This window comes from Necator americanus, chromosome III (assembly GCF_031761385.1).
Source record: "Necator americanus strain Aroian chromosome III, whole genome shotgun sequence".
In the NCBI taxonomy this organism is placed as follows: Eukaryota; Metazoa; Nematoda; class Chromadorea; order Rhabditida; family Ancylostomatidae; genus Necator; species Necator americanus.
In genome coordinates this window covers 1,477,164-1,497,305 of record NC_087373.1, presented here as the reverse complement: position 1 = coordinate 1,497,305, position 20,142 = coordinate 1,477,164, and the positions used below count along the sequence as shown (strand labels likewise).

General features: G+C 38.8%; 4 protein-coding genes across 5 annotated transcripts; 1 reads left to right on the top strand and 3 right to left on the bottom strand.

Moving 5' to 3' along the window:
* Window positions 1-180: 180 nt before the first annotated feature.
* Window positions 181-9,073, bottom strand: RB195_008304 (uncharacterized protein; the record flags this gene model as incomplete). The annotated part of the gene is made up of 29 exons (XM_064194734.1): window positions 181-278; window positions 347-454; window positions 1,546-1,678; window positions 1,745-1,897; window positions 1,952-2,296; window positions 2,349-2,411; window positions 2,493-2,642; window positions 2,730-2,891; window positions 2,950-3,048; window positions 3,111-3,194; window positions 3,705-3,858; window positions 4,012-4,131; window positions 4,368-4,506; window positions 4,569-4,638; window positions 4,840-4,918; window positions 4,996-5,067; window positions 5,278-5,369; window positions 5,432-5,572; window positions 5,637-5,767; window positions 6,036-6,135; window positions 6,231-6,306; window positions 6,470-6,648; window positions 7,223-7,325; window positions 7,444-7,556; window positions 7,712-7,873; window positions 8,046-8,130; window positions 8,390-8,523; window positions 8,778-8,868; window positions 8,961-9,073. 29 exons carry the CDS (start codon window positions 9,071-9,073, stop codon window positions 181-183), a joined length of 3,549 nt encoding a protein of 1,182 aa, XP_064045879.1.
* Window positions 9,074-10,428: 1,355 nt separating this feature from the next.
* Window positions 10,429-11,815, bottom strand: RB195_008303 (uncharacterized protein; the record flags this gene model as incomplete). Its single annotated transcript, XM_013437929.1, has 2 exons — window positions 10,429-10,545; window positions 11,669-11,815. 2 exons carry the CDS (start codon window positions 11,813-11,815, stop codon window positions 10,429-10,431), a joined length of 264 nt encoding a protein of 87 aa, XP_013293383.1.
* A 2,402-nt stretch (window positions 11,816-14,217) lies between these two features.
* Window positions 14,218-14,577, top strand: RB195_008302 (uncharacterized protein; the record flags this gene model as incomplete). Its single annotated transcript, XM_064194733.1, has 1 exon — window positions 14,218-14,577. The coding sequence occupies one exon, from the start codon at window positions 14,218-14,220 to the stop codon at window positions 14,575-14,577; it is 360 nt and encodes a 119-aa protein (XP_064045878.1).
* Window positions 14,578-17,430: 2,853 nt separating this feature from the next.
* On the bottom strand, window positions 17,431-18,116 carry RB195_008301 (uncharacterized protein; the record flags this gene model as incomplete). Of its 2 annotated transcripts, none has more annotated exons than XM_013437930.2 (3): window positions 17,431-17,645; window positions 17,711-17,771; window positions 17,862-18,116. In XM_013437930.2, 3 exons carry the CDS (start codon window positions 18,114-18,116, stop codon window positions 17,431-17,433), a joined length of 531 nt encoding a protein of 176 aa, XP_013293384.2. The 2 variants fall into 2 exon arrangements, with proteins under 2 accessions (XP_013293384.2, XP_064045877.1); XM_064194732.1 differs by having other exon boundaries at window positions 17,862-18,080.
* Window positions 18,117-20,142: the final 2,026 nt, after the last annotated feature.

Genomic DNA, 20,142 nt, shown 5'->3' with positions numbered 1-20,142 from the left:
AGATAAAGAGTGCGAATCTAACAGTAAACACAAATATTAAAAAAAAATCCCCTAGGATACATATAATATATCATCAATAATGAAAAGAGAAACTCAACAACTTAAACTTTAACCAAACCACAGTGGTACGATGCCTTTAGAAAGGAAAACCACGAAAACAATATACTTGAGAAGATCTTCTCATTGTGCAACGTAAACAATAGTATCACCAACAGGATAGGAATTGCCATTGCTTGCCACTGAAACCATCTTCTTCTCCAAGTCAACAGCAAAAACAGCTGAAAAGCAATGCAAATAGAAAGAGAATATTGTGTTCGTATATAAATCTGATTCCAAAATTGCTTACCGTCTTCTTCTAGTTTTTCATGTATCGCTAGGGGGTCAAAGCAAGCAATCATTTTTCGGTCTCCCCCAACTGGATCGCGATACCGCCATAAAGAGACAGCGAATCGCGCTGAAAAAGTGATTGAACATATTTGAAACAATTGTCAAGAGACTCGGAAGAAGATAAAGGTTTTAGCTTGAATGGAACACAAAGTTTCAAATCACTAGAGAACGAGATGTAATTGTTCCTCGAAAAAAGTTCAAATTTACGAAAACTTCATTTCTGGGTTATTTGCCAGAAATTTCTAGGTGGAAAAAACATAGGTCAGTATATTATTAGTATATTAGTGCGTTATAGTATATTCAAATCCTTGTAAGAGTTCTACTTCTTGCAGTAAGAAGACTAGAAAGGACGTAATTTTCAATTATAAAATTCAAAATGAATCACCACCCTACAGGAGAATCCCTGAACTGCTGTGAACCTTTCTTACAACAAGCTTCGCGTTGGCTAGAGCCTTGGGTAGCGGTGCGCAGCAGTGATAGAGAGCTGCTTGAAGCAGTTTCTGTGAACCTCCAAGTCCTTTCTTCTTAAAACCTCGGCATTGGGAAGTGTATTTATGTTTTCTTGTTATGCCAGCGAGGTATAGGTGAAACTTTATTATCGGCCTGACATTTCGACATCTTCGCCTTTATCAAAGCTCGAAAAATTCAGCCCTTTGATAAAGAGGAGTTTGTTGAAACGTCAGGCCAACTATAAAGTTCAACTTAAACCTCGTTCGGATAACAAGGAAACATAAATACAGTCCTGGGTCTTTTTTTTTATTTTCTGAGATATGACCAGTAGCTGACTGCTAAAAATTTTGTTAATCTTCGGAGCATTAATATAATAGGTAATAATAGTCATGAACAAATAAGAAAAACTATATTTGTTCTGTGGTATCGTAATCGCTGCTGAATGCTATGGGCTTAATATAAAGGAATAGTTCACATAATCGGACCCATACACTACCGAAGACACTCGTTACGTTTAGAGTGAGACGACTGTTCGCAATACAATTTCAGAAAAAAAAATAAAGTGGACGCACATGGACTACTCGCTGTATTTAGTGATTATTAATCATTTAGTGATAACAGAACCAAATTATAGACTTCTGGTCATCAGAAGGTCATGCCGAATCTTTGACGGAAATATGAGTAGCATCAGAAGACAAACAAACATACGTTTAATGGATTTGTTCAACCTTCTTAACTTTCGAGCAACAACGGAAACCGAATCACCATCCATAACCTCCACATTAACATCGAATAGAGCATTTGCAACGTGTACATTTCTAGCGGTGAGGTTGACACCTTCCTAAATCAAATATTTGGAATATTTGGAAGTGTGCATATCCTGCCTCAGTTAATGTAAACATTTTACCCTGGGTGGTAGGAAATGCATCAACGGTGCTCCTGGTACCACTGTTTCCGAGATCACAGGCTCCACGTCCGCTTCATCAGTGTATTTGATAGAAAATCGATCCAGCTCCAATGAATTTTCAATGTACTCGCGGTTTTCGAGTAGAATAGCGGCCTAAATAGCCCTTAAATTAAACAATATAACTCAGTCGAACAAAAAAATCCTCACCTGATCAAATGAACACGCCGATGCCAGCGCAGCCATACCCTTCTGTTCATACTGCTCTTTCACCATTTGCACAAAAGGCATCGTCTTCTTGGCGAACTTCTTCAACGACGCTTCTTTACCTATTAATTGTGCTATCGTCTTATTATCCGGTAGCACTCCATTGTTTGCTTTTGCTTGATTTTCTAGCAGTTGTAAGACAGTCCTCTGCCATGCGGGGAACTCCTTTGCTACGTAGATCACAGCTTCTGACGGTGGAGCTGTGAACGCATTCTTCTTTTTCGAGCTCATGCAATTTTTTACTCGTGCACGGAAGTCTGCCATGGCGTCACGCATAAAATCAGCAGCCTACGATCATTTCGTTGATAAAAAAAGAGATAAAGAATACGAAAGCACTCACTTTGCACAACGTCTCATCTACTGGCTGGGTCTCTGGCCATTTTGAGTTGACGATGAGTTCATTCTAAAGGAGTTTCCAATAATGCAACATATTTACATAATAATGGAGGAGATTAACTATTTTTCCCTTTCAAAATGGACGAACCTTCCCAAGAATCTGCCATATTTGCTCACCGATGTGTGGGCAAATAGGCGACAAAATCAGAGCCTGAGTCTCAATAAACCGAAAAACTAGAGACTCATTCATAGCTGCATCTTGTCCACCACATAGCTCACGGTACATGTCACGTAAAGCCTAAATAACGTATACGTTTAAAATCTAGGTGTTTCTGCTTCAGTTTTTAGGATTTAAGCATTTCATCAAGTGCGAAAGCAGACTGACCTGATATTCAAAGAATCCATACTTCAACGATTCCTTGAACAAAGTGGCTTCATAATTTGCGGTACATATTTGGATGTTCTTATTCATCTCGTTCGCAAAAACACGATCAGCAAACGTCGTAGCATTACCTTTGCGTAAACTACCTTGTTCCTTCAGAGCTATCTGAAATTCAACTTCATTAACAACAATAAGTGTGATTCATGTGAAAATAAACCCTAACCATATCCTTGACCCAATCAATTAAATTGTACAGTCGAAGGATAGCTGCGTCTGCCATGCTAAACACAAAGTTAGCATCCTCGACTCCATCGCCTGCATCCTAAGATTGAAGAAAGCCGATATATGAGAGTACTTCTCAGACTATAGTCAAATTATAACTACCGCCAGTGATAGACGCATCCCATCAGCGGAGAACGTTTCAATACCATCAATCAAGGTCATGAAATTGCCCGTGTTCTTTGACATCTAAAGAGGTGGCATAAAATGGAATGAAAATTAGAAAACAACGAATAAAACATGAAATTTAAAGGACATGTGTGTGATATTATAAAAGGAAACATATTTACATACAATTCAAATTTGGTGAATATCTGATTTCCAGCTATACTTTTATGCCATATATGACCCTCAAGCAAGTTACTCTTGCCAAGCGCATAGAAATTTACAGCTTTGGTAGGAACAGAGCAATCAATTTTTTTCCTTAGCATAATTTCCCGGCTTCTTGTAAAATTATTCGAGGATGAGGAGTGAACTGTTTTCAGGTTCTATTTTCCATTCTAACTTGAGCAATAATGTGCCAAGAATCAAGCAACTCTAAATACATACGATACATACGAACCATCATCACGCCTCACAAGTATGCCTGGCTTTTTCCTAACACTATTCACAGAAAATAAAAGCACATAAAACTGCCTACTTTGGCAAATTCAGTTTATATGTTCCAACAACAGCTAAGATTGAAATCAAGCAACTCACCTTCTCATTGTTCAGCAGCAGATGGCCATTAGCTCGAATACTTTTCGGCCACATTTCCGGCTGATTTGGCCATATTGCAACGTGGTTGAACAGCAAATAGGTCAGATGATTTTGGACAAGATCTTTTCCAGACACTCGCATGTCGATAGGGTACCTCAAACAATCTCTAATGTTCTGCTGAATGGAGAATGGACCAAATGTCTTGAGCAAAAGTTCAAACGATGATCTATTCTACGATGAAAATATGCTCGACAATTCTCAGAGAATTTGCGTACAGTAACATAAATAACTAGAAGGCCAGACTAACCAATACAGAAACTCCTTCCGTAAAGATTTTAGCGTTTCTTCCTGCACTGGCATCTTTCCTGGGTCGTATTTTGCTCCAAAGAAAATGTAGTCCCATACTTGTTCCGTCATCTGCTCAGCCCTTAAGGAACAATGATCATCCGGTGGAAGCTTAGTAAAAGCGTTCACTGGGCTTAAAGCTTTAAAAGATGCACAAATAAATTAAAGAAATAAAATACTGGCAGATGCATGCATATAATTATTTTTTTCCTATTTTATTTTACTTACACTTATCGATTATTCGACAAATTATATTTTCCTGCCCTGTGACGTCAAGATTGGGTAAAGGTGACGAGGAAAAAGGAGCGATACACTTACTTTATTCCTGCAGGGCCCACAATCCTTCCTTCAAGGGATCCTTGTTGCAGCAAATGAGCTACAGTATAATAGGCATTGTATATGGTAGAATCCGATAGTGACTCTATCAAGTATTGTGGATCCCATGGTAGCTTCGTTCCTAAAATAAATCGATCGTAGTATATCAACACAAAAAAATCAAGGACAGATTCACGATTTCACCTAGTCCATAGCTCCTAGAACAAGCGTGTTCATGAAGCCAATCAATGGTCGCTTCAAAGTTACGGCGAACCTTTAAAAAAGTTGGATATTGATCGCTGAGACAAAAGCTCTGTCAATGAGATGAACAAAGAATGAAAAAAAACTGTTATAGGCGCAGACCCAAGGTAATTTTGCAACTATATAATTAGAATAGAGCAGGGAGCGGAGTGTTTTAGGGCATTCTGAGACATAAATGCTTCTTACAACAAGACGATGCAAAATCAGAACGAACCTCGTCGCTATATGTATTCAATTGTGCCAATGCTTTCTTTGTTTCAGCTTTCCAATCCGGATCACCATAATTTAGATACCTTGAATAATTCACAATTGAAGAAGATGAAAAAGAGCTACACAATATCTTCGAAAGAATCAGGAGGATTAATCTTACCACTGGTCGCATAACGCTACCACACACTCGTCACCGCTTCTACTTATGATCTTCTTCTCGGGTTCCACATATCTAAAAAGAGGACATCAAGAAGTTCCCAGGCAGAATTATCCTAATTAACTAATTTCTTAAGCATCTTAGTACTTTTAGTTAACCTGTGACCTTAAATGTAGATCTGTAGTAATGTAATTAAATGTAGATATGGTAAGTGAGTATTTTCCTCAACAAAGCGTTCAGAAAAAAGGTGAGGGAATTCGCAACATTCTTGCAAAGAAAACCTACTTTTTGGCAAGACCCTCTTCAATAAGGTCTGTCTGAATGAGCTTCTTGACTTCTGCTGTTTTCTGTCCAGCATACTTGCCAACAATCATCACCTAAAATTCATTTAAAAAAAAATTGAGAAAGATCAAAAAAGCTCTGTGACTCCAAATCTAACCCCGTCATAAAATCCTTTCAGGTAAACTTCCTTCTTCGCCTCCTCCAGCTTATCCTTCTCATTCTGGGACTCAATTTTCAGTCTTTTGCACATCTCCACTGCAGCTAGATTCCCCAGTCCTTCAATCTCGATAATCGGTACCTATGTATAGAAATCAAAACTTGAGAACAACCACATATCTAAATTTCCTTTTATATAACCAAACCGGCTCAAACGGCAGAACCATCTCGTCAGTAATTCCATACTTCTCGCGTAACGGCTTCTTCTTTTTCAGATCCGTTAGAGCGGCAAAGTCATCCGGAGAATCAGATGGGACAGATGTCACTACTCCGGTGCCTTCAAAGAGACCATTTCAATAATCAATAAATGACCTGAGTTAGAAACGAAGCGAAGAATTACTCAAAAACAGCTTAAAAACAGCTTAGAATATTTCATGAACTTTTAAAGTTTTCAAAAAAGAACTCAAAAAAAAAGAACAGAAAAAAGCGACACAATATTCCATGGTGAGAGTGAGGGGCTCAGACACAGGAGATCAGGAACCATATCATCGAAAAGTCATATGGGGTCGTTCATGCACGTGCGATAAAAAAGGCCTCCACAGTACCTTTGTCATCCTTGATAGTTAACATTGGTAGAGCATAAACCTTTGGATACGTTGCAAGTGGTGCAGACAACCCCGCTCCAAGGATTTTGCTTCCTGGGAACTGTAAAGTATTTAGTATTTTCGTGTTAATGTGTAGAAAAACTGTCAAAATGCACAATTAAGATAGCTAAAATACATAGTTAAAACGGCTCGAACCTTCTCTAGTCCTTCCACGTAGTGCACTACGCCATTTTCAGCAGTAAGGCCTTGGTACGACATGTTCCTGGCAGCTCTGGAATGAAACGTCACAAAATCACGAAAAAAAGGAAGAAAAGCCGAGCTTAAACGGAAACTGCTACTTTTAATGATCATCCACGTTTAAATAGAGGATCCGAACCCTCTCAAGTCCTTCAGATGTCGTTTATGGACCACTTTTACATAAAAAAAAAACAAACCTTGCAGTTGCTATAAATACCATGTCTTCCTTCTCCCCGGCATAAAACGCCGAATATTGTATATCCGGGTGGAGGTAGCAATTTGTTTGTCCATACATGGTTTCAGGTCTTAGAGTCGCTGCTACCAGGTAAACTGGCTTATTGATGTGAGCTAGAGCAGTAGGTTTCGGATCAACAACCTGAAACAATTCTGGACAACTCAGGACCAGCATAAAAAAAAAGAAGCAAAAGATCAAAATGGTTATGATAATGATCTGGACAATCTTCTCGAGGTATCTTGCCGTAGAAAATTTGCGTTTAACACTAAATATCATAATGGTACCTCAGAGAAAAGTTTGCATGAAATGTATCCGCCGTAAAGATACTCAAAATGGTGCTAACTATATAAATTCAAATGAAGCAACATTTCTGGATGGAAGAAAGTTCTCTTTTTCATGAAATTTCGTACATTATCGTCCTTCGACCTGGTTATGGCAAGACGCAACATTACTCATTAAAAAATATCCAGGAAGAAACAAGGAAATATGAGTACAGAAAAGACGTCAATGCAGAAAAGCAACGGCTGCAAGGAACACCCTACACAGTGTAGGTTAGGATTAGTACGAGTATAGAAGAGGATGTATAGATTCTCGTACTTCTCTTTCTGTTGTATGGCGGTTGTATTCCATAAAGACCCGCCACACACTAGAAAGAGCGGGAAAAAATAAAAAGCTAATGCAAGATATTGCTATCTCAAGAAATTCGTGTCTTTACCTTCAACTGAACCAACGTGTACTCTTGTGGTCCGACACCTTCACCGCTCGAACGATCGTGGTCCATACAAGGTTGCCCATCCTTCGGCGAATATATGGTGTACCTGAAAGGATGTAGCGTCAACATAAATAGGATAACAACAAAGAAGTAATAGGTACAATAAAACGTAGTAAAAACGGAGGAATTTCAAGTGAGAAGCGACAAACGTCTATAGGTGATACCTCTTGCCGAAATCGATTTTCTTTGCTGCCCGCAACTTCCCGAACTGCCACCGAACAAACGAATCATAATAAGGATTTGCATCTGTAGTGATGAACGAACGGCGCCAATCTACCTACAATGGAATAACCATGGAATCAATTTGCGAACTTTCAAAAGAAAAAGGTCTTGTGAATTAGTAATCCAAAGAAAGACAACCAAAAATAAAACAAGAGAGGTCAAGTATTGGAAAAACAAATTGAATGACGTAAACAGTTTTGTAATGCGGACCTTCAAACCCATTTTCTTCAGATCCGAGATACAATACGGCGGGAAGTACTCAAGCCAGTAATCAGTATTAGCAAATTTCTTGATTTCTTCATCATCCAAGCCCAACGATTGCATGATCTGCCATTGATATTTCGAAGATCCAGTCTTAGCAACCAGTTTACTCTGAAATTCGTGAAAGAAGTAAGAGAGTCACACATTCGACAGCTGCATGAAAATCTTTGTTTGAAATGAAATGCAGTAATAAAACCTCGGAAATGCGGCCCAATTACTGTACACCTACTGTATGATATCTTTCTTAACCGATAATAACGCAACACAAAGATTTTGAACTAACCTTCTTTCCTTTACTTTTATCCTTAGTGATCTCATCCAGGCTACTCACTTCCTCTTTCGGTGATTCTTCTTCTTCGACAGGAAATCTGGAAAGTATGTGAGCTAAAATAATTATGGTTAAAAGAAACGTAAATATACCACAACAGCCAGAGAAAATCAGAAAAGAATAATACGGTTTTACTAAAAGGGACAGAGAAAAAATTGCGTTGGAAACAGAACAGCGATTGCTGAACACACTATAAATTCGAAAGGAGGAAGTAAAGTGTAAGCGCTTAGAATTTAAGTATGAAATCTGTGCTCATTAACTCACAAATAAACCAGATGTTTGTTTCTAAAAAAACTCACTTTGGTGGGCAACCAAAATCTTCCATTTCTCGTTTTAGTCTGTCTGCGCAGGCCTTTATTGGCATTCCAGTGCAGTGAAGCCCGAACGGAAATAAGCATCTCTTCCCGACCAGACGTTGATATCCAACAGCAAACTGGAAACAAAGTCTTTTTACGTAAAGCATAGCTGCGATAGTCGGAGCCGGTGCTCCGACCCCCTCCACTTTTGGACGGTGAAAAAAGGGACCCTTATCGCTTGAAATATACCCCGTCCCCGTTAGCTAGGCCCCTTCACCTGAGGAGGGTCCGAGTCCTCCCTATCGCACCTATGACGTAAAGGGCAGCCAAAGTACAAAAGGTCACTAGAATTGTCTTCAGAAGGGAAATAACAATGATTAAGCTAAGTTACCTCGCATTTCGAAACCGTGAAAGTATGACCAAGATGAAGACGTCCATTCATATAAGGATAAGGGAATGTAACCAAATATTTCGGGGCATCACTGCAAAATTACAGAAACTGAGGAAAACCAATGGTAAAAAAGCACGTGGAAAGTCTATAAGAAAGTGGATGAATAAGTTTTAAAGAAATCACTCGTCGCTTGCATCTTTTTCGAATGCTTTGTTTTCTTCCCAGAGTTTCTGAATTTCCGCTTCTTTTTCAAGCAACTGAGCAACCTTCTTTCGTTCCTTCCCTGTTCCGGCCATTATTGAGCTCCTGTTTTACCCTATAAGAAACTAAGGAACACTAGCGATATATAACTGAAACAAAACAACTACACGAACTGCAAAATCAGATCCACTACAGTCCAAGTGTATTAAAATGAGGCAATCCAGTGTGCAAAAGGTCGTCGAACCGCGCACAAGGAAGACGTAATTTTGCAGAAAATATCTATTTGGATGAAATAGAAATTGCGATGAGGACAGTCTGATGGCACTGCTCTTATTACTGCTGCCATCTGTTAGAATTTATCACCCTATCTAAATGTGATATGTATTTTAGCCGCTTTGGAAAGTTCTCCTTACCTTCGATACCCCGCATTGTGTGGTGTAAAGACGTTTCGTTCGAGTAAATCGCGGATTGATTTTGGCGGCGCTAAAACACAATGGGTTCATGGTGGTAGTTCGGTTCGTGAACGTACAGTAGATTTGTGAGTAGTTCCTTCAAAATCATGCTCTTTTCATCCAGGTTATTTTTTTCTCTAACTCATTTACGAGAATATCATTCACTGTTGGTTCGTATGCATTTTTGCGTTTGTTATAGTACGTGATCACGTACTTTGTCTCATTCATGCACCACATAGGTAAAGAAATCAGGATTTTCTTCTAATCACTCATAGAAGAATGCTGCTGCGTTCATCAGGTGATTAAAAAACGGGTTGGTGCTCGTCTTGACGGGACGATCATCGATAGAGGATGGCGCTAGTAACCTTCTCGGAGCTGAACGAAGTAGACGACCAGAACCGTAGCCTCCTAGTATTGATGTTATCTAGTATAGTTGGTATACCTAGTATATATCTTGTCCATATTCCTGCACTCTCATTAGTTGTACTATTAAATACAGTATCTTATTGAGCCAACAATGATCAAAACTACAGTTTCTTGGACGCAGCAGCGCAGATTATTTCTTGAAGCATTTAGCCGCCTAATTATTTCTGCTCGTGTTTACACCGTGTCTCAACTTAGATATCAGATTTATTCTTCTCTAAAGAAAAGCAAGGTAATCTTTACATTTCTATAATGTCCTGCACTGCTACTGTACAGGAAAACTGATACAAACTCCCAAACTTTCAAGGAAAGTGCTATTTTTTGTGGTGCAAATACACTCAATACGCCTCAAATAAATCAACATATGACATTTCGTGATTCTGCTATAAATTCTAATTGAGGTACGGAAATAAAACAGGCATTATATTGAGATACAAGGCGATATTATACAAATCCAGTTTAAAAAAGACAACTAACACCACTAATAGTGATTTTGGAAATGCCGTTGGGTGGAAGCCAACTGGAAGAATGAGATATGAGCTTCAAAGGCAAGTGTTCTGAGGATTTCTTTTCCTCTAAGCAAAGTAGGCCGCTTCCTCATCGTCGTCATCGTATGCGTCGGCGACAAAACCGCCCTTCTTCACGATGTGCAATCTGTGTGGGCCCATTCGCCAATTGTGCTTAGCACCGAACTGAAAGTGAAAATAACGCAAACATTCTTTCCCAGGTAAAAGTGAGAAGTAGTCTCTAAAGTAGAGTCGAAATGACGTGAGACACGGTGCAATTGCGTACATGACTTCTCTCGAGGCGGTGTTGTGGAGCGTAGCGGTTAGGATCGGGATGGGACCATCGCGAACTGCAGCAATAAACGGTGCTAGCATGGGTCCCCACTCGATCCTCACCTCGCTACGCTCCACCGCGCCGCTTCAAGCGCAACCGCAAACGCAGTTGCATTGTGGTTCATGTTTTTTGAGCCGACTATAGCTCTGTGTAAAGTATGAAAAATGAAAGATCATTTCTAGAAAAAACAAAAATGCACTGAAATTGGCTTAAGAAACAGAATTCTCGTAATGTGGATGTACACTCGGATCGGAATGACCTGATTTACGGTGCAATATGTTGTAAGCGGTTGCGTTCGAGTCTGCAAGATAGTATCTTGCACGAAACTTCTCGATTGTCATTAGATAGCCGTTAGCTGCGTAGCCAGCCACCGAAGCACGGTGCAGTTACACGAGCGGCTGCGCTCGAAACGGCGGCTGCTACTTACGCAAATGCACCGAGCATCAGGAAAAGGAAGAATTCAGCTATTTGACGGGTCTAACTCGAACCGGAGCGGCCATTGATTAATAATAGCAGGGTTTAATAGCCAACTTAATGTTTTCAGACATGGATATAAAATTGATGTAAGAATTATTATTGCTAAAAAAAGGAAGAATTCAGCTATTTGACGGACGTCCTAACTCGACTATACAATGATACGGCAGCAACGACCTGCAAGCTTTTTGAAAACTCCATCGCAAACGCTTGAGCCTTAATTGCACCGGAGGTCAGGTCATTTTGAGGTGATCATATCTATCTACAAGTTGCTGCTCGGACGATATAAGCGATATGGGACGCAATGTTTTGTGTTTATAAACTATTGCATAACTATATATATAGTACTGCAATAGAAAACGAGAAAAAAGAAAACTAAAAGATGAGGCACGAATTTAAACTGCTTTATTCTCAAACTGCAACACAAAATAGGAGTGGGAGAGAATAGTAATCACCCCACGCTTCGAATTTGACGAATAATCACAGAATTGAAACACTCACCTTTTCAAATTGAGTGAAATCATCGTATTTGGTTATGCAGAAGAAGTTGATCACAAAGAACGAGATTAGTAATAGTGTGATGGCAAAAATTGCCGCAACGACAACTGGCCCAAAATAATCGATCGGCTCGAATTCTTGCTTGGCCATCTAAACGACAATTACTGTAATGCATGCACGAATCGGATTTTTTTTAAAAGAACATATATGCAACGCCGTTAACATCAAATAGTGAGCTTCTAGAACGGAGTTCTTTGGCAAGATGTAATTACGGTAATGAGTGCAATACAATAATTTTGTAGTTGTGGCTGCAGGAGCGCATCATTAGGTCAAATTCAGAAAAGACTCCCCATTTAGTTTTAAAAACTACGAGAAACGTTTGGGTCCCATACTTTTCTCTTCTCTATGTGGTTACAAGGAGGTCCTCAACGGGTAGCAATGATCCTTCATTACGGAAATCGTCAAATCTTTATTTTCTAGCATAAACGAGCACCGTTAACGCTAATTGCTGCAACACTTCAACGCATGGCCTAAGCTCCTCTCTTCCTCTGTATTTCCATAAAAATAGCGCCCTTCCAAATGCTAACCGTGATTCTCGCTCCGCTTGCCGCGTTGCGAATATCGCGCGCGACTGAAACACTGTCCATTTGGCGCCATCGATTGACGCGCCTAACATGCGATGCGGTCGTGTTGCGGCAACTGACGGGTCATAAATTGTGCCGAGTAGCAACGCATAGAGAAATAAACAGCAAAAAAGTTCGCGCAAAGAGTTATCCACTACATCGATCAATAGTCATCAATTGCGTGCGACCCAGAAACTTATATTAAAAAAAATCCTGTAAGCGCCAGTGAAACACTTACAGTTTGTCATTAGAAAAACAAAGAAAATGGCTAATTCACAGATTTTTGCACACGGCTATAAAGTTAATCTCTAATTATTATTGCTGACAGTATTACAAGTGACCCTGAATCAAGAAGAAGCATCTAGGACCGTTCAGGGTCACTAGGACATTGAAAAATTAATATTAGTAGGTTTTGAATGAATTATTTTTTTAATGAGGGATACTTTACAAAGAAAGGAGGGTAACGGTGAAAACAGAGAGATATAATACCGAAGTATTACACTATCCGTGGAACATATGAGATCTCATTGAAGTATAAACGGTCTCGCGAATCATACTATCATGCAGAGAGGTAGTTTCTTCTTCCCTCCTTCCTTTCGCCTCACTTTCACTCCGACGCGAATTCCCACGCGCACTCAAAGATCGTGTGTCTCCTCTCTGAAACTTGGATAATTAAGCTGGAGCTATCCATTGCTGCCTTCCTGCTCCGTTCCCATAAAATTGATCCTCACATCGCAGTGGGAAAATAACAAGAGAGCGAGTGTGTGCAATTAAACCTTCGCGACAACCTCCAGACATCCGGGAAGGTTGGGTAATTAAACTGTGGCCACTACGAGTTGTTTGCATCGCAGAGCGTGGAGAAGCAAGGCTAAGGCGAGCAGGCGAGCAAGACGTGAAACATTGCCTGAAGCGATGATCGGGTTTCTCTTTATGTAACATATGTGAGGTTGGGCGAAAATTGGTCTCCGACGGCATAGGACGGTGTTGATCACTAAATCCTCTGGTCTCGTTGACTCGTTTAGTACAAAATCGTATGAACACCGTGATATGCTTCACATGAGTGCCGCGCTATAGAAAGCTGGACCAATTCCATGATGAGATGAGAATTCCATGCAGATGACTAATTTCATTAGGATGCGGTCATTAGGATGTAAAGGATCTCGACTACTCAATTGTGAGACTTCATGGAGTTCGAGAAGAAGAGGCGCATACATGCGAAAACTGGTCTTCAAAGGAACCACTTTCTTCGGTTACCTGAACGCCGTCCAGATTCACTACCTCGCATTCTGCGACCGTAAATAATGTACTGAATAGTTCCTGATGTACAATATGTGCTGGATAGATCCTGATAGAAGCAACTTCTCCTGATTGTTGCTTGAGATCTTTGACTGGGGATCTGTTCTCGCAAGACTTGTTCACAAATAAATTTTCAGATATATTCATAGATCTGGTTGGTCATTGATGTTCCAATAGCACCGCGCGTTTTCCAAGCGATGGATAGTGTAAACAATTCGTACTACAAGTAACCAGCTTTAATTCTTCTATCGATTTATTATAGCAGCATAGCAATGGATCAACAAATAAGACAAATTTCCCCGAATAAATGTGGCCTAGGAAAAATTTTACTAAAAAGTCAAAATAATTAAGGTGATAAGATTGAAAGATGGAAGATGTTTCGCCTCTACCTAGACGACGAAAGTTACGGTAGGAAGCAGAGAATTTTTGTCGGGAAAACAACGCTTTTTTTCCTGGAAAGAAGCAAATAAGCATGCAGTAAAGAAATTAGCGAGAAGTGCTTTCCGGGGCGCCGCTGCGAGGCAGTGCCCGATCGACGACAACGACGACAACGACGACGACGACCTCGATAACCTCGTCGATTCACAACAACTACGCAGCATCGACGGTCGATAAAAGAAACAGGTTGTGCGCATGGCGGAGAGGTTGATCGCGCACGACAATCGCAACCGACGAGAAGCGAGCGATGAGCCGTTGATGCGGAAGATTCGTCCCGCACAGTTGACGAAACGACGTGAAATCGCTGTTGACAGGTTGATGTTACTCGACGAGGAGCCGGAAAAAAACAATCCGAGAAGCCATCAAATAAGGAAAGGAGGAGGAAAAGGAAGAGGAGGAGAGGGAGCTCTATCGAAGGTTTTCCCAGTTACACATCGAATACACAGATCAAGAATCAGTAGATCAGTGATCAGTCCTGTTTTTGGATTAATCCTGTCCTTAATACGTGATAAAATATTAATTGATTTCCACTCAGAAGAAGAGAGATTACTATAGAAAAAGGATAGAACTAGTATTTTAGAGTAATTCACTTTTAATTTAAGTTTAATAGCAATTACTTTTTACAAACAAAAATTGTTCAATCAGAAAACGATTATGAAAACGGGATGTACTACTTTTCTAGAATGATAAGTTCCGCTATTTTAGACAATTTTTAATTTTTTTCAACTTAAATTTAAAGTTTTTTCTTTGCTGAAAAATCCATTTTAGCGCTTATACGTGACAGAGCAATCGATGTTGGCTGTTAATTGGCAGTGGCGCAAAGTTTTCAAACTTTTTTTCAAGGATACCGCCGAAAAAAAAAGATTGCATGCATTCAAAAATTCGATAAACAAAATAAAAAAAAGTGATGTCGAAAAGAAAGAGAAACTGGAGTTGAATAATGGACGTCGGCAAAAGAAAACGATTAAGAATCTTCAGATATCGATTTTTACTAAGTTAAAATAAGTTTAGTTTTTAGTAAGTCTCGTAAGTCCTTCAAAATTGTAACAGCATTATATTATAGTGTATATATAAATTATTATACAATATTATATATTATTATTACATATTAATTATTATATATTATATATACGTCATTATACAATATTATATACATTATTATACACATAATACGTAACATATATATATACATCATTGCAACATCATTGCAGTAAATATATAGTAACAGTAAATTGTAAAGTCTCAGTAACACTCTGCCGGAGCTAGAAAAGATGGGAAGTGTTTCCGTAGAAGTTATGGAGAAGGAAACGTTGCACGCAATGAAATATTACGAAAATCAGTGGAAAATAATAGTTTCTTAATTATATTACTACTCTATTTTTAAAGTTCTCTTTGAAAAATCATTAATTACTGCAGGGGCTTGCACATTCCAGCTAATCAGATAAATAATATAAAATAATATTAGGTTATCTCATAAGTTTTTTCCACTTTAATTTACAGTAACCCGAGTCCCGGACCAAAAGAATCAACAATCTAGTCTCACAACGATGTGCAAAAGTTATTGATTATTCTCCTGACTATATTATTGATTACAATATCCTTGTTCTTAAATAAAAAAATAAAATTAGAGAAAAAAAAACAGGAAGAGAGATACAGATAGAAAAGTAGGAAGGAAACTTGTTGGACAACTTCATGGACTTAATCTTTGTAAAAATCTCCTTCAGACTCCAAAAAGTCCTTTGAGGACAAATTTGGCGCTCTTTTTGTCCTGCACGAAGGAAAAAAAAACCATTTGGGAGTTCTTGAACACGAAATTGGGAAGAATGGAGAAACTAACGGCGGCCTGATCGGTCAATACGAAGATCAAAGGGGATCAAGGTGATCGAAATGATGAAGAGATCATAAACTATGTGGAATTTCAAATGATTTCATTTCAAGTTTTTTATGGGTAACAATCGATTGGTATCGATAGTAGGTAGTAGAATCCTTGATATCCCAGCGAATTCCATTTTGCCGAGAGGAAAAACAATTGCCGTTGCCAAGTGGAAAAATTCTCCAATCTGCACAAAAACACAATAATTCAATTTTTAACATTAATTTACATATATACACATTAAATACACAATTTTCATAATGATTCTGCGGTTTTTCCCGTAGCAATATGATTTCCTAAGGAGGCTGGAACATTCCAAATGTATTCGCTACTTTCTTTAGGATGATTCAAAAGCTTCTGTCACGAACAGTATTAATCTTTCGAATATTCGATGAATAGGACAAGGCATTCATTCACTTTTAAACAAATTCTGTCACAAACGCTATGAATTTCTCGAATATTCGATGAATAGGACAAGGGATTCATTCACTTTTAAATAAATTCTGTCATAAACGGTATGAACGCTTCGAATATTCGATGAATAGAACAACATATTCACCCACTATTACAACATAAACACATGGAAAACGGCGCTTTTCCGAGGAAATCCTTAATTACTATTCATACTATTATTATACCGTAATTACTAGCACCGCATTTGAAATATCATTAAAAAAATGACATTGTTGATGGTAGAATAAGTGTTAACCTATTGTTTCTCTGAGTGGTTCTTTCGTTCTCTACCGTCTCTCGTGATACCACATACTTTTGATGCGTCGATCATTTAATACACAGGAGAGGAGCACAGCCCGTAACACAGACCACGCCCACGCGTTCCTTGCCGTTGGCTATTTGCCAACTTTTGAATATTTCATTTTCGGCGCAGAGCATGACAGAATTCCCAATATCTCAGGGGTAGAGAGTGAGAGATCCTTCCAGGAACTACTGGGTGGCCAGGAACTTCATCCAGAAGAGGATATTTGATTGGGCCATGTTCTACTTTGTGTGCTGGACGAAAACTAGTTTTTCTATTCTCGAAGAGAAGAAAGGAGAAGAGATTTTCTCGGATTTTTTCATACAGATCTTACCGTCGTAAGAAAAAAAAAGTTGAATAAGAAGCTATCGTAGATTTTCCTACTCTTTAGTTACGAATAGATATGTTCCAATGGTGAATGGGCGCTCTAATCAATATCTTACACCAATCCACCCCTCGTGACCGAACGCTCATTCTTCCCCTCACGAATTTCCCAACATTTAACTGGAGTTTCTTCCTGTGAATCCTAATTCATTAGGGATGGAACGGAATCTGTAGCTTCGTAACCGAAGCCACTATCGGAATCAGCGATGTGGTAGAAACCAGGGAGAGTTGGGAACAATTTCCATTCCTAGTAAAGAGTGCATGGCAGAGGCTACATTACAATTTTAGTATTTATTTCTGTACAAAATGAAAGACATGAACGAATCAAAAAGCATCGTAAGATGTTCGGTGAAATGATAGGATCGGATTATTTTTTTTTCCAGAAAAATTTCTAAACTTATGTGGTCTTCTTCTTCGCGGCCTTCACGGCGGCTTTTCGGCCAATAATTCCACCGCCCAGTCCTCCGGCGTAGTGCATGTCGCCGCCCATTAGGCCGCCTGGAAGAAGCCCACCGTGACCGTGGCCGAGAAGACCATGACCGATAAGACCATGTCCGATACCGTGGTGATCATCTCCGGAAACCATTGCGGTGGCAGAAGTATGGCCAGCTTCTGAATGTGCACTATTTACAGAGGTGTATTTTTAAAGAATTTCTTCTAAGTGAGTAGTGAACCACCTTTGGCGTAGTGACTTACGACGTTGCGGACTTCAGTACGAGGATGTTCGTGATGAATGGGCTAAAAATCGTCTCTTTGGGAAAAAAGCACAAATTATGGGAGAACTGTAATGTGCAGTATTTTGCGAGAAAAGACAGAGCCAAGTCTTACCACCGGTACCGGTACAGGAGCGACGGCTGGTGGTGGAACAATGACTTTTTGTGGAGCAACGACCGGTGGTGGTTGAATAACTTCTGGCGGAGCGACAACTGGTGGTGGATGAATAACTTCTTGTGGAGCGACGACTGGTGGCGGTTGTACGATTGGAGCTATGGCCACCGGTGCGACATCCACATGAGGCGGTTCAGCGATCACCGGATGGAAATGCATTCCGCTTGCATTTGCACTGAAATTTTCACGAATCATTGGAATGTATGAAGCTTAGGTGATGCTTAATCACAGAAATGAACCATAAGTTGGGTTTTAATATAAATACATATAACTAGGAGAAGAGCACTAGCATTCTAAAGTTTTCTGTAACTTTATACAACTTTCTTGAGGTCTATACATATATCCATGAAACATAGTAAGTGAATAGATGTTTTCTTGAAAAAAAAAAAAAAACTAAGACAGATGAACTGAGAAGCATCATAGAAGTAAGCGTAAGATGTAAGTGTAAGTGTAGTGCTAAGATGAGTGCTACTTTTCCTGAACGAGGGAAACCAGCCCCTTCATCGAGGGCGAATCTTCCAGAACACTAATGATTAAACATTATGATCTACTACGCAATGCAATGATCTACCCTATCTACTAAAGCGGTATGGTGAGAAATTCTAGGAGTTATTTATTTCTACTAATATTTATTATTAATTAATTAATTATTATTTATTTATTTGAGCATTTTTAATCTAATATTTTTAAACGAAAAATCTACTAAACTGTCAACGAACAGTATTGCAGTTCCACTTAACAGTTTATTATTATTAATAATATTCCAAGTATTTATTTACTGTTAATTATTTCAACCATTTTCGTAGAACTCACTTTTGAATTGTGATATAAATGAAGAGAAGAATACCGTAGAACGATCTCATAGTTGGTGCGGATGTGTCTCGTTGCAGTCATTGCAGGTATTTATATTGTTGCCTTCTGATTCGCTTTCTATCGAAAAACAACCAGCGTGAACCCGTATGCTGCAGCTTGTTGGGAAGTGGTTTCTGCGCGGATGATCGGAAAATTTTATGCGTCACTAATGAAAAGGCGTCAGAGTGAAGTGGCTCCTGTACACTTCAGTCGCCTTATTCTGGATAAGTACGAGGTTGTAACGACGAGTGCGTGTGCGATCTACTTTCACTACTACTGTTGTAGACGCATGTTTTGAACATAAACAACAACAAAAAAAAACAACCACTAGATAAAGATTCCATCTAAAAACCTCGCAGACACACTATAACAAACACAGATAGAATATGCCGAGATTTCAAGACAAAAGAACGTTCGAACAATCATTAGAATTTTCGGAATATTTTTATTTATTTTTATTTTTAGGAATATTTTGTCGAAAAAGCACTCATCTGATCAACTTTTCACAACAGATCACTTATCAAATCAACTTTCGTGAAATTCAATTTCAAATCAAAATCAAGTCATTAAAAAAATATCTTGCTAAACACTTTTTTCCCACTTTTTCCCAAAAATGACGTTTTTTGAGGTATAGTGAAGTTGTCATCGTACATTAGACATGCCACTTGTTCCAGGCATCAGCATCTTTTGACACACACACACAAATCTCGTTAGCGAAAATTTCCCTGGAAAATCACCGTAATCGTATTAGCACACACACACACACATGAAATAAAACTATATGCAAGAAATTTGTCGATTTGTGAGAGAGTTGAAATAGTCCTTGAAACAGATGATGTAGAACAGGTAGATGACGCGCTTCATAGAGTAGGAAAAACGTTAAAATTGCAAATTGCACTTTCCGACGGAAAACTTTCGATAATCGTCGTTGAAATCAGCGAAAAGTGAACTTTAAACCAGTTTAAATTGGAATTTTTATGATTTACAGAGAACAAAAATTTTTCAACTGAAGTCATTACAGTCAGTAATCCCCGTACTGCTATTTTTTCCGCCCTTTTAAAGACATTTTATGACATTTTTCTTTAAAACTAATTTTTAGTAAGGATATTCTAACAAACGGAAAAAACGAAAAACATAATACTTAAACACATAACATAATACATAAAAATCGAGATTGGATCGAGATTTTTAAAAAAATGGATTACCATGTTGCATAAAAATCTTTTTTGTTTGTTTTTATTATTTTCATTTCCAATTCCGATTTCTATGCAAATTGGTAATCCAACGAAACAGTTGTGTTGTTCCACTTATTCATACTAAATTATATCACAAAACTTTTCCCGGCTAAGTATATTCATTCGCACTTTTG